Source organism: Gopherus evgoodei, chromosome 7, assembly GCF_007399415.2.
Source record: "Gopherus evgoodei ecotype Sinaloan lineage chromosome 7, rGopEvg1_v1.p, whole genome shotgun sequence".
Classification (NCBI taxonomy): Eukaryota; Metazoa; Chordata; order Testudines; family Testudinidae; genus Gopherus; species Gopherus evgoodei.
The window spans coordinates 455,393-468,388 of NC_044328.1; the positions used below are offsets into that span (position 1 = coordinate 455,393).

Consider the following 12,996-nt stretch of genomic DNA (forward strand, 5'->3'; position numbering starts at 1 on the left):
CTCACCCTCAGTTGAGTAGTACTGGCTAGACATGGGACATGGGTTCCAAAACCCAGAGAATTGAGAGAGGCTGGGGACAGGTATCTGTGCCTGGTGGTGCAGTCTCCTTGTGGAGCTAGAAGCACCAGTTGCACCCTCTCCTCTCTCCACTGTGGAATGTCAGAGTTGGTTTTTTTATTCTCTCAAGAATCTAAATACAGGTTACTGAGCTGAACGCCCTTTGGGCTAATGGTGCACTAGCACTGGGGCTCCCCCACTAAGAGCTGAGATCACTAAGAGTTGAAATCACAAAAAAAGCTGAAATGACTGAGCTGAGAGCACTGAGCATTGTGCTAACTAGTGGGGGAGCCTGAAGATATGCTGTGGACAGAGCAGCTGGTGGAGTGGAGCAGTTGCGGGGACGGCTGGAGCGGATCATGGGACAGCTGGTGGCAGCAGAGCGGAGTAGCTGTGGGACGGGTGGCGCGGCCCACAGAGTGAGCAGAGCCGAGCAGTTTTGCAGAGCAGCTCATGGAGCAGAGCAGCTGGTGGAGCGGAGCAGTTCCTGAGGATGGCTGGAGGAGCAGAGTGGAGCAGCTGGTAAAGCGGAGCAGTTCGTGGAGAAGGCGGAAGCAGAACCCACGGAGAGGCAGGGCAGTTGGCCCTGGACCATGTAAGGTGCCCCTTTCTACCCAGGCTGGGGGGGAGGGACCTCTACAGATAGACTCTCGAACTCTGGGGTGGCATTGACCAGAGACTTTTGGGTTGTTGGACTTTGGGGTGATTGGACTTAAAACCCTAAGCGGAAAAAGGACAGTGGCAAACGTACTTGGAGGTGGGTTTTTGTTTATGGTTTGTGTTATAACCCTGTTTGTGGTGTTTCTCCAATGGGACGCCACATTGATTCCTTCCTTTATTAAAAAAGATTTTGCTACACTCAGACTCCGTGCTTGCGAGAGGGGAAGTATTGCCTCCTAGAGGCGCCCAGGGGGGTGTGGTATGTGAGTGTCCCAGGTCACTGGGTGGGGGCTCGAGCCGGTTATGCATTGTGTTACTGAAACGGAACCCCTGGATACTGAACCCGGCCCTTGTTGCTGCCAACTAGAGGGGCAGAAGGGTTACATTTAGGAGGAAGAAAAATGAAAGGAAATGGCGAGTATCTACAAAAGAACAGAAACCCGACTTTTACTGCTATTACTAAAGGCTAGGGATGTCTGAAGGGCTCGGCTCAGGATCCCATCCCAGACCAAGGGCAGCTGAGAAGAAACTGAGGGTGGTTGGACTGCACAGCGCTATATTGACACCGCTCAAGGGGCGAGACGGGGAGGAACGCATGTACGGCCTAACGGGCACTGCTACCAAAGATCTCCAATCCCAGGGCAGGAAGTGCTGCTGCAACTACACTGGAACGCCTAACGGGACACTACTCAAAGAATTGCAGCTCCAATCCTGGCAGGGCCTCTGGGTGCCACCGCAACACACGCAAACAAGAGAGGAAATAAATTTGATGACGGGCGAGTATGGAGCCCTGCAACCCAAGTCCTCCTGCTCCCCACTGAGTCCTGCAACCAGCACTCTGAGCCCTGTGCCCCACATGCTGATTCCTTCGCCCAAAGACTGGCCACTCGAGCTCCCTGCCCTGAGCCCCACACGCTGAGCCCTGATACCTCAGCCCCACACACTGAGCCTGAACCATATGATGCATTTGGGGGTTAACAAAAGGGCCCAAGACTCAACCCTCCTTCTCTCCGCCCTGCCCCGGGAGCTCACCTGCACCAGGGAGGAGATGACCAATGGCAGCGTGGCCATGGGGAAGCGCAGAATGTTGAAGAGGGAGATGGAGGTAAATGCCTTCTGTGCGTCTAGGACGTTCTTCTCATCCACCATGACGTAGACGGCGAAGCTGGCCACAGAGACCTGGGGCCAGGGGGTGTTAAAGCCACAGCCCCTCTGCCACTGCAGTCATGCCCTCACCCCCCCCCCCACTGCGCTGTGCTCCCCATGTACACCCCACCTTGTGCTCCTGCCCGGCATCCCATCCTCCGCATGCAGGGGCACGTGCTCAGGCCAGGGGTCCCATCTCCCAGTGCTCAGTGCTCCTTCTGGGGCCCCAGCCAATGTATCCCCTCCATAGCACTCCAGCTGGGGGACCCACCCAGAGCTCTTGTTGGGGACTCCCCAGAAGAGAGGACAGTGGACAATGAACATGCTAGTGCTTTGCCTGCCTTCCCTGGGACAGGCGTCCCGCCCAGGGGCAAGTCCCAGTCCCTGATCACAGGGAAGTAGTATGGGATGGTGTGGGGAATAGGCACATTACTCCCTGTCCACAGCCTGTCAGACCCTGGGCACATCCCACCCCCTAACCTCAAAGCCTGACCCCCTTCCCCTCCCCAAAAACCACCTGTGCATCCATGCCCACAGCCTTATCACCCTGGGCACATCCCAATCCCTCCTGCCACCCAGAAGGCAGCCGCACCTCCAGCTCCAGCTCCCCAGGGGCCTCTTATCACCTCCAGCCCTCGGCACTCACCAGGAACGGGGCACAGGAGAAGATGAAGATGGAAAAAGCCTGAAGGTTGGTAAAGTGCAGCAAACCCTTCAGCTCACGCACCCGGATCTCCCCAACCTGTCGCTCAAACGAAGGCTCCCAGGCGAACAGCTTCAGAATCTGAGCGACACCCAGAATAAGCGAATCCTGGTCCCACAGCGGCCAAGGCTCATCTCACCTGCATGCAGCACCCTGTCCGCTGGCCCGGGGTCCTGCTCTCCTGCCTACAGCCCCACCCATAGGTAGCTGCACAACCAGCCAGGGGCATTATGGGGGTCACCTTCCTGGACCCATGCAGCAAATCCTTTACCATTATATGCCATCAATTCAGGGCAGTGGGGGGCACTGCCAGCTCTGCTGCCATGCAGAGAAGAATGGGCCCCCATGTGCCATGGGGAAGGGACGGCCAGGCAGTAACCCCAGGTGTCCTGGTGGGAGGAGGGCAGCCAGGCACGCCCCTAATGCCCTGGAGAGGGAGGGACAGCCAGGCACTGGGGGGTGGGGCTCATGGTGCTCACCTTGATCCCACTGAGGATTTCATTCATTATTTTCATGCGCTGATCCTTGTTCTTCATGTTCTTCATCTGCCAGTGAGAAAGGCGAGTTGGATCCCCCAGCCCAATGCAAACAGCAGCTCCGAAAACCCAGGAGCTCCACAAATGCCCCATCTCATCCCCAGGCTCATTCATCTCTCATCTGCCTTGCCAGCGCTCCCCATCTGCAGGCCCCACCCCTGGACTCCCGTCTATTCCCGGCAGGCCACCTCTCCCATTGGCAGGGGCTGGACCAGTACAGGTCCAGGAGGGTCAGCTCATTGGACTGGGGTCTCTGCTGGAGTCTGGTGCTCCACAGAGCAGCGTAAGGAGGAAGCCCCGAGCAGGCTCTGTATTTCCTCTCTCAGTCCCCACCTACATTCCCACTCCAGAGAGCCACTGGCAGCGTGTGGGGCACTGGAGGGAAGAGACCCGAGTGGCTGGTGAGTGGGGAGGCTCAGGTGGAGAGGGTCAAGGAGGAAGCCTTTGCCAGGCCAGCCCAGGGAGTGGACCCTGCCCAACCGCTGACCTGAATTCTTCTGGCCTTGGTGGCCAGGACAGCGTTGATGGGGATGAGCAGCACCATGACCCCGATCCCTGCCAGGACAGAGGGGCCCAGCTCCCACCACAGGAAGATGATGGACAGGGCAATCTGTAGCGGCGCCGACCACAGCTGGTGGATGAAGGTGGCCAGGTCCATGAACCTCTGGGTGTCGGCGGACATAAGGTTCACTGTCTCACCTTGGGTGTACTCCTTGCGTGTGGCGTTGGAGACGGTGAGTGCCTAGGGTGGACAGCACAGTCACCAGGGGCCAGGCCAGTCCCCATCCCCTGCTGCGTGCGAAGACTAGGCCTAAAGCGTCAGAGTCGCTCCTGGTGGTTGCCAACCTTTCTGCACTGACTCCTGAGTGATGGCTCTTGGCCACAGAGCCACTCCTCCTCGCCGGGCCTCCAACCCGGCTCTGGGGACCGCTGCACTGCTGTGGGTAAATGCCTCCCACCAGCACATCAGTGCACAGGGATCACAGCAGGGAGCCAGCCTGGTGCACATTGCTCTTACTGCATGGCTCCCAGCAGGTAACCCCCAGGATGTCCAAAGCCCCCAGCTCCTACACCAGGGAACAAAGGCCCAGCCCATAGATGCCCTTAGAGGAGAGGCAAAGACATGGGAAGAGAGAAGTGTACTGTGGGACAGGGAGGCCCCGCACGCCGTCCTGGCAGAGCTGACGGGGGTCCCCACACTGACCTTCTTGTAGACAGCAGCCATGAGTGCTGTGCGCAGGCTCATACCCAGCACAAAGCAGAGCTGGAAGTACTGCTGCAGGCAGAGCGACTGGACCAGCGCGGTTACAAACAGCAGCAAGGCGTAGAGGTAGCCCTGCCAGGCATACGCCGTGGGGTCCGCAACAAAGGAGATCAGCAGTCTGATGGTCAGAGCAGCCAGTGAGACCAGCCAGGCATGGGGAGACCTCTGCCCCACAGAGACCATCCCCCAGGGACACCCCCACCGCAGCCCACATAGACCAGCCCCGCCCCCCGGATGCTACCACCTCCTCCCTGCAGAGACCACCCCCACACCAGGGACACCACAACCCCTGCCCCACAGGGACACCCCCACCCCAGCCCCCCATAGATCAGCCCCTCCCACCCTGGATGCTACCACCTCCTCCCTGCAGAGACCACCCCCACACCAGGGACACCACAATCCCTGCCCCACAGGGACACCCCCACTCCAGCCCCCCATAGGTCAGCCTCTCCCACCCCGGATGCTACCACCTCCTCCCTGCAGAGACCACCCCCACACCAGGGACACCACAACCCCTGCCCCACAGGGACACCCCCACCCCAGCACCACATAGATCAGCCCCTCCCATCCCGGATGCTACCACCTCCTCCCTGCAGAGACCACCCTCACCAAGGGACACCACAACTCTTGCCCCACAGAGACCAGACCCCCCAAAGGATGTTACCACCTCCTCCCTGCAGAGACCACAGCCCCCGGGACACCACAACCCCTGCCCCACAGGGCCCCTCCCCACCAGTCCCACATAGATCAGCTCCCCCCCGGATGCTACCATGTCCTCCCTGCAGAGACCACCCCCTCCAGGGATACCACAACCCCTGTTCCTCAGAAACCAGCCCCCCAGGGACACCCCCAGTCACATAGATCAGCCTCCCTAATGATGCTGCCATCCCCTCCCTACAGAGATACCCCCAGGATGCCACAAGCCTTGTTCCACAGAGAACAGCCCCCACAGATCCTGCCATCTCTGCCCTTCAGAGACCAGCCCCCCACAGATCTTGCCACCCCTGCCCCTCAGAGACCAGCCCCCACAGATCCAGCTCCAACCCTGCCCAGAGACCAGACCCCTAGGGACACCTCTGCCCCACAGATACCAGCCCCCCCCCAACACCCCTCCACCCCACAGAGACCCAGAAGGGCATTGCCACCCCTGCCTCAACGAGACTAACCCTGGAGACGTCACCACCCCCAGCACACCTGGGGCTCCCTCACCTGCATTCCATCTATAACAACCAGCCACTGATGCTAAACCCTGGACCATGAAGCAGCCCCCCCTTGTCTGGCTGTGTCCCTGCACCATCCAAGAGAAACCCCTGGCCCTGCCCTAGCTCCTGGCTGGGTGCCAGGCAGGCAAGCGGTCCCTGTGGAGGCAGCCCAGAGATGGGGACTCACTTCAGCAGCTGGGGGCTGACAAACACCAGAAGGTCATGCACCACCTTGAAAGCCACTGATTTCAGGAGGTTCCCCACAAAGGTTCTGATCAGGGCCTTGGCCAGCCAGGCTTTGGGGTAATCCCCGCTGGGGCCACCCACATCCTTCTTCTTCTTCCGCTTCGGTCGCTTCTCCTCCTAGACCGGAGCCAGCATGTGAGAAAGAGAGCTGGATCAGACAGGCATCCTGCCAGCCACCCCACCCTGGGTCAGACACCCCACAGGGTCCTCCCCCATAGCCAACACTCCATGGGCCCCCTGGATCAGACACCCCACACAGGGACCCCCTCCCAGCCCAGAGGTCCTTCCCCAGGTCAGGTGCCCCCACCCGCCCAGGGACCCTTCCCTGGGACAAGTACCCTGCACAGGTGTAAGGCCCAGTCCCGGATGGCAGGGAGGCAGCATGGGATAGTGGAAGCAATGGGTGCTCGGGAAGGGGTGGGGGAGCTTCAGGGGTCAGTGCTTCACATGCTCCCACCAGAGACTTGGGGCTGGTTCCCAGGGCTGGGAGGGAGGTGTGGGCAGCACAGAACCCCAGGGGAGAAGGGTCTTCACAGCCCTGTGCTTAGACCCTCAGCTCATGATGGAGCAGCACAGATGGTCCAGGGAGAGGGGAGCTGTGAGACAGGCCTGTGAGGAGCTGGTGAGGAGAGCAAACCGTAAGACATGTGGGGCCATCTATTGTAGGCTCCCTCCAACCCTCCTCACTCACATCATTGCAGAGCCAAAGCACCAATGGCCTGTGCCAGGGACACAGTGACCCAGCACCAGAGCCCCAAGTCCAGCCCAGGGGGCAACGAGGGAGTTACCAGCACCAGGATATCTTGGCTCTGAGCCTTGCCGAGTCCATTCCTGTGGTCTGGGGCTGCCTCACACAAGCTCCTCTTGCAGCGCCGTCTCTCCAGCTCCCGACGGGCCTTCCTCACCTCGGCCCTCATGTTCCTGTCAAACCTGCTTAAGATTTGCTGCGTTCTCATATTTTCTTTCAAGTCCCAGAGATCTTCCATCTCCAGGGGTTTGCGATAGCCCTTCAGAACCATCCTGTGGGGCAGGGAGAGCCTCTGGTCAGCAACACCTTCTCCTGCACACTACGGAAATGGGCCTCTCCTGTCCCTCACACCCAGCCTGGAACAGGCACAACGCCAACACTCGGGGTCACCAGGCGCTGGAAGCTGAGATAACAGTGTCCCAAGCAACCGAGCTGCCTCTGGGGTGCTGAATCTCACTGCAGTGCAAGCCAGGAGCGACTCATTTCACCCGCAATTCCTCCCACCCTGCACCTCCTGCACCTGGCAGACAGTGATACTCAGCAGAGTAAGAGAACAGGATCTGAGCAGAGCTTAGCCTCACACAAGGCCCTCCCTGCCATCCCAGCTGTCATAAACAGATAGATAAGGGTTAATGTCTCTTTTACCTGCAACGGGTTAACAAGCTCAGTGAACCTGGCTGACACCTGACCAGAGGACCAATCGGGGGACAAGATACTTTCAAATCTTGGTGGAGGGAAGTCTTTGTTTGTGCTTTTTGGGTTGTTCTTTGTTCTCTCTTGGGATTAAGAGGAGCCAGACATGCAACCAGTTTCTCCAATCTTTCTAAAACAGTCTCTCATGTTCTAAATAGTAAGTACTAAATAGAAGGCGAATTAGTCTTTATATTTGTTTTCTTGATTTGCAAATGTGTATTTTGCTGGAAGGATATTTCACCTCTGTTTGCTATAACTTATACTTAGGTTAGGAGGGAGGGAGTCCCTCTGGTCTATGTAAAGCTGAGACCCTGTAAACATTTTCCAACTTGATTTTACAGAGATAATTTTTACTTTTTCTGTCTTTAATTAAAAGCTTTTCCTTTTAAGAACCTGATTGATTTTGCCCTTGTGAAAGACCCAAGGGGACTGGGTCTGAACTCACCAGGGAGTGGTGGGGAGAAAGGGGAGGAAAAGGTTAATTCCTCTCTGTTTTAGGATCCAAGGAGTTTGGATCAGTGTATATCTCAGGGTTCCCCAGGGAAGGTTTTTGGGGGACAAAAAGTGTACCAAACACTATATTTTGGTTGGTGGCAGCGTTATCAGATCTAAGCTAAGAATTAAGCTTAGAAGGGTACATGCAGGTCCCCACTTTCTGGACGCTAAAGTTCAAAGTGGGAATCAGACCTTGACACCAGCCCTGGGCTTGCCACAACTCACACCGCTCTGCCGGGGCCCCTCAGTCCCAGCCTGCAACCCCCCACTGTTCCCGCCCTGCTTTGCCTACCTGCTGTACCAGCTAAAGGTGATAGAGCTCAGGAAGGAGGCTGTGACTTCTGGGTTCTAGGATACAAGGAAAGAAGAGAGTCTGTTCATCACAACTGTGTCTGTGGCAAGAGCTGACTCGTCTCCGCCTTCCAAGGTGGAATCGCGGGGGCCTCACACTGAGGCAAAGGGGATGGGCCACAGCGAGTCCCACAGAGCACATGAGGCAGTTCTGGCCAGTCCTGGGACCTGCACAGGCTGAAGGGCAGGGGTTGAGAGCCCTGTAGGGCTGAAGTGTAGGGACTCTCTCCACCCGCCTGGCCCACACTGAGACCTCACAGACACTGTCTCACGAACCTGGCCCCAAAGATGGGTGGAGATGGGATCCTGCTATGGAGCCCACGTGACACCGACCAGCCTCTCTGTGCTGAGGCACCTTGTGGCATCCTCTCCCTCCCCCAGCCACCCGCAGGGTCTACAGTCTGTGCTCATCCCAAACCCAGACTGGGGCACAGAGCTCTCACCTTCTTGGCCATTTCCTCTGTTTCTGGGGCAACATCTGAGAAAGCAGAGATGATCAAAAGGAGGAGCTGGAGCCCATAAGAGATGAGGAAGAGGCTGAACCGTGGCAGGTCAGGAACCATGCCCTGTGGGGAAGGAAATCCCTCAGGGATAACTGGTGGCACCTGCAAGCGAGGTACAAGCCCAGCCTGGACCCAGGGACGACCAGGAAAGTGAGTGGGGCTAAGGCTGCCGGAGCGTTTCCGCTCAATCCCTCACTTCAACTGCTCCTGAATTCCTGGAGCTGTCTCCTTTCAGCCCCGGCCTCTCTGGACATGACCCCCCAGGGGCAAACACTGGGGTGGGCAGAGCTGAAGCCCTATGGGAGGAGAGATAGGAGTGATTTCTCCTTTACCCCCACTCACGTTCCCCATGGGTGCTTGCTCACAGGGGGCTGCAGTGCCCCAAAAGCTGATGCTAGTTAACAGCCCACAAGGAAGGGGATTTTCCTGGGCCAGGCCCTGCCCTCTGGGAGAATGGGGAGTGTGAGGGATTTCCCAGGGGCCCTTGCACGTGGTCCCCGTTGCTCCTCACCAGCAGTGCCTTCCGGACCAGTGTCTGGAGCGGGAACACCCCACAGAGCAGGGAGACAATCCAGAAGAGGAAGAGTGGTCCAGAGTCCCTGCGCTGGTGGAAGCGCTGAGTGTCATGGAGCAGCAGAACCAGGCACTAGGGAGAGAGTGAACTGGGTCACAGCAGGGAGTGCAGGGAAGCTGGTGACAGAGGAACCCAGGACAATGTAACCTGGGCAGGGGGTAGGACCCCAGAGGCTCATGGCCTGGAGATTATACATGGGCCCCAGGAAGGCACAGATGCAGAATCGGGCTCCACAGTACTGGCTTTTATTTAAAAATGTGATCCAAGTGTAACTGATTGTGATGTTATCTGATTAAATTATGGAAAATCATGTAGATCATGGTTATATATGGAGATATACCTCTCTCATAGAGCTGGAAGGGAACCTTGAAAGGTCATTGAGTCCAGCCCCCTGCCTTCACTAGCAGGACCAAGTACTGATTTTGCCCCAGATCCCTAAGTGGCCCCCACAAAGGCTGAAGTCACAACCTTGGGTTTAGGAGGCCTATGTTCAAACCACTGAGCTATCCCCCCCCCCAGTTGTTGCTACCACTGTTATATAACCGCAGCAAACCTTGTACAAACTGTGGCATGTAAGATGTCTATGCAAAGGTTATGATTCGCTGAATACGATTACGCTATTTGCATGCATGTATCATTTTTGTATCTGAAGTAATGAGTATTGGCTCTGTAACTCTATAACTGGATTCCTAGTGTGTTTGCTTCTGGGAAACACCAACAAGTGGCTCATCAAAAGGACACTTAACTCACAATGGAAGACGCCCATCTACACTGAATGGACTATCCTTCTGTTTGGGGTATAGGTAATGGCTTCTTCTGCGACTAAGAGAAATCAGGCATGGACATGTGACTTTCCCATGTGACTCCAAACTCCACCTTTTACCTGTAATTTTCCACTAGCTGTGCTGAGGGCTTTTTTAGAAACAATGGATTTTCCTCTAGGTCGCAGAAGCTATAAAAGGCACTGGAAACATCTCCATTTTGCCTCTTGCCTCTGGCTAAGCAGGTACCGGTCCTTCAGGGACTCATCAAAGACTTAACCATCCATGCCCAGCATATGCCACAGTGGCAGTATGCTGGCCATAAAAAAAAAAAATGAAACTGTTAAAATGTCAATTGGCCGTGCATTTGGTCCAGGTGGCGAGCCTTACGGGGGAGAATTCGGGTAGTCCTTGTAAGGGCTTTAATCTCTCCCTTTATAAGAAACCTCAGTTTTGGACCGGAACCTTGTTGCACCCCTATAGTGGCGCTCATTAAGACTGAGGCGGGGTCCAGCGGGTGAAGGGGAAAAAGGTCGTATGTACGGCACCCCCAACTACAAGGAGAGCACCCTGTGGGGTGATTACAAAATAAAAGGAACTGGAAGGGGTTGGGGCTAGTTAAGGAGCCCACCCTCCTTGCTAAATTGGTAGTGGAACAAAGCCTGTGCCCATGGAAAGAAATGGCTCAACAAAAAACCAAAACAAAAAAAAAAAAATCAGGTCCAAACAAGCAGGCAGGCAACAAATAAAAACATCAAAAACCAGGTTAAAAGCCTTGAGGGCCTAGAGCCAAGAGTAAAAAAAAAAAAAAAAAAAAAGTAAGTGCAAACAAGGATTTTAGGTCCCTAAAACAGGCCTTAAAATGGTAACGTCTAAGTTAATCAAGGCGTCGTTTTAAAAAATAAGCAAATAATTAAAAAAAAAAGGTATTCAGTTAACTCTGTAAATGCTAAAAAACTAAGCGGTTCAGGGTTGTAAAAATGTTTTTTTTTAAAGTTATTGGTTTCTTTGCACCCATTCTGAAGGAAAAATGGGCCCTTTTCCAAAAAAAAAAGTCTAAGAATAAGCCAGGCACAAAAACAATCTAATTTAAATCATTTGACTATCAACAATTTAGTCATATTTGCTAAAAATACATAAGGGGTGTCTACTGGAACGTAACTGTCCCCAAATAAATATAAATGTCATCTATGTACAGCTGTGTAAAAAGTAAAGCACTGTAAGGGGTGTTTAAAAAAACAAAATAAATTGGTTTTGTTTTTAAATAATACCACTAAAATCCATTCAAATATTTCATTCAAAGTTTTATAACCAAAAAAATTTTTTCGCCTGACACAGGTAACTAGTATTGTTTGGTATTTAGCATTTAACCCTTACGGGGTAACTCAACGCTTTACAAAATGTAAATGTTTTAAAATAAAGACCAAAGTTGTGGCTGCAGCAGGGCAGTCAAAGCCAAAAAAAATAAAATATATATACATAAATTTGTTTTTTGATAATAAAAAAGCAAATAAAAGCTATATTAAAAAGAAAAGAAAAGAAAAACAGCGCCCCATACGAAGCCTTAAGGCGACTGTGTAATCAAACTGTCGCTTTGCTAAGGGTACACAAAAATTCTGCAACCACAAAAAGCCACCACCCAGCTACACCTTATGTAAAATTAATATGGCTAATGTTATAAAAAATAAATTATAAAAAAATGTGCATTTTCCCCAAAATATGTGCAGTGTATATAAAATTCAAAAATATACCATGGTACTTAATTAAAATCCTATTAGGGCTGCAAAGGGAGCCACAATAGGTTGTATTTTCCTTTTCAAATCACTGTGTGTTTGGGAAGCAGAAGTTAAAAGTTAAAAGTAATCAAAACTCTGGTGAAAGTCGATTGTGTCCCTTTTAAAACAAAGTCTCTAAGCTGCTAATAGCTTTAAATCCAAAAGAAAGCCAAAAAGCGTCTAATGCACATTACCTAACTAGTAAAGGTAAAAGACGTTCAAAACTGGCCTGCCTGTAAAACAAACACAAAAAAATATGGGGGTAATTCCTCTGTTTTGCCTGCAATCAGCAAGGGTATTTGTAAAAAATATATCTATATATTTTAAGTAGTAATCTGCCACCCTCCAAGGGGTAAAAACATGTTCTTTTGTCTTTCAAAAAATCAAAAAAAGCTCATACTAGCTGAAGAGCAACCCCAAATACCATAAATCTACTGTCACAATAAAAATTGTGTTTTGGGTTCCATGTTTTGTCTTGTTTTGTTTGTCTTGTTGCTAGCACTGTTGTGTATTAAAAAAAATACTGCAAAAAAACATCCTCAGGTAGTAGACACCATATGAGGGGAAATTGATTTTAAAGCACAGATATGGAAAGTTAGCCCACTCCCCATATGGCACGTAAAATCCTTCTGGCTACTCCAGAGCTCAAGCCAGTGGGCTGGGGAGGGAGGGAAGCTATTAAACACCAGAGATTGTACCGAGTGGACTCCTCAAAAGTGGGTGTGCTTGTCCTGGCCTGTTGCTCCAAAGCCCCGTAGAAAAAACATTGCCCTAAAATCCTGCATGTGGGATACACTGAATAATAAAACCAAAGTACTGTATAATGGGCAATGTGCATGTGTTAATTCCCAAAAAAAAAGTGTTTAAAAAAAATGGTAGTGTTAGCAACCCACTAGTAAACAAATGTAAATGTAATGTAAGTACAGTGTCTACCAATAATCACATTTACTGTTTGCCACAACCAAGAAAGTCCTAGCTTTGCCCAGTTAAAAAAAAGCTATGTAAAACCCATAAAGGCCACTTTAAATTAAAAAAAGGCCAAGTGTGTAAAAAAAATTGTTGTTAAAAACATCTGAAACGAAACATCTGAAATTAAAAACAAGATAATGTTGCAAAAGCTAAAAAAAGCGGCCCACACCTTAAATGTTAAGTAAATGGGCCCATATCCCATTGTAAAACAACCTCTCTCCGGTAGTATACCAGCTTCAACTACCAGGCAAACTAAAATGGGCGCATGCCAATCAATTCAAAACAAGTTTCTTCCTAGGTTTCTGGTCATGGC

The 12,996-nt window shown here is 52.5% G+C and overlaps 1 protein-coding gene across 3 annotated transcripts in view; it reads right to left on the bottom strand.

Annotated features, from left to right (window-relative positions):
• The window catches only part of ABCC2 (ATP binding cassette subfamily C member 2), a 54,468-nt gene that overhangs the window by 30,300 nt on the left and 11,172 nt on the right, over positions 1-12,996 (bottom strand). For all 3 annotated transcript variants that reach the window (XR_004001405.1, XM_030571088.1, XM_030571087.1), the window contains exons 4-13: positions 9,116-9,250; positions 8,545-8,667; positions 8,043-8,098; positions 6,603-6,834; positions 5,756-5,931; positions 4,307-4,484; positions 3,590-3,844; positions 3,046-3,111; positions 2,510-2,647; positions 1,750-1,896 (exon numbers count right to left, since the gene is read on the bottom strand). Coding sequence is in view for 2 of the 3 variants with exons in the window: in XM_030571088.1 (XP_030426948.1) it covers positions 1,750-1,896; positions 2,510-2,647; positions 3,046-3,111; positions 3,590-3,844; positions 4,307-4,484; positions 5,756-5,931; positions 6,603-6,834; positions 8,043-8,098; positions 8,545-8,667; positions 9,116-9,250 (1,506 nt within the window). In the remaining variant the exon portion in view is untranslated. The remainder of the gene's footprint in view (positions 1-1,749; positions 1,897-2,509; positions 2,648-3,045; positions 3,112-3,589; positions 3,845-4,306; positions 4,485-5,755; positions 5,932-6,602; positions 6,835-8,042; positions 8,099-8,544; positions 8,668-9,115; positions 9,251-12,996) is intronic.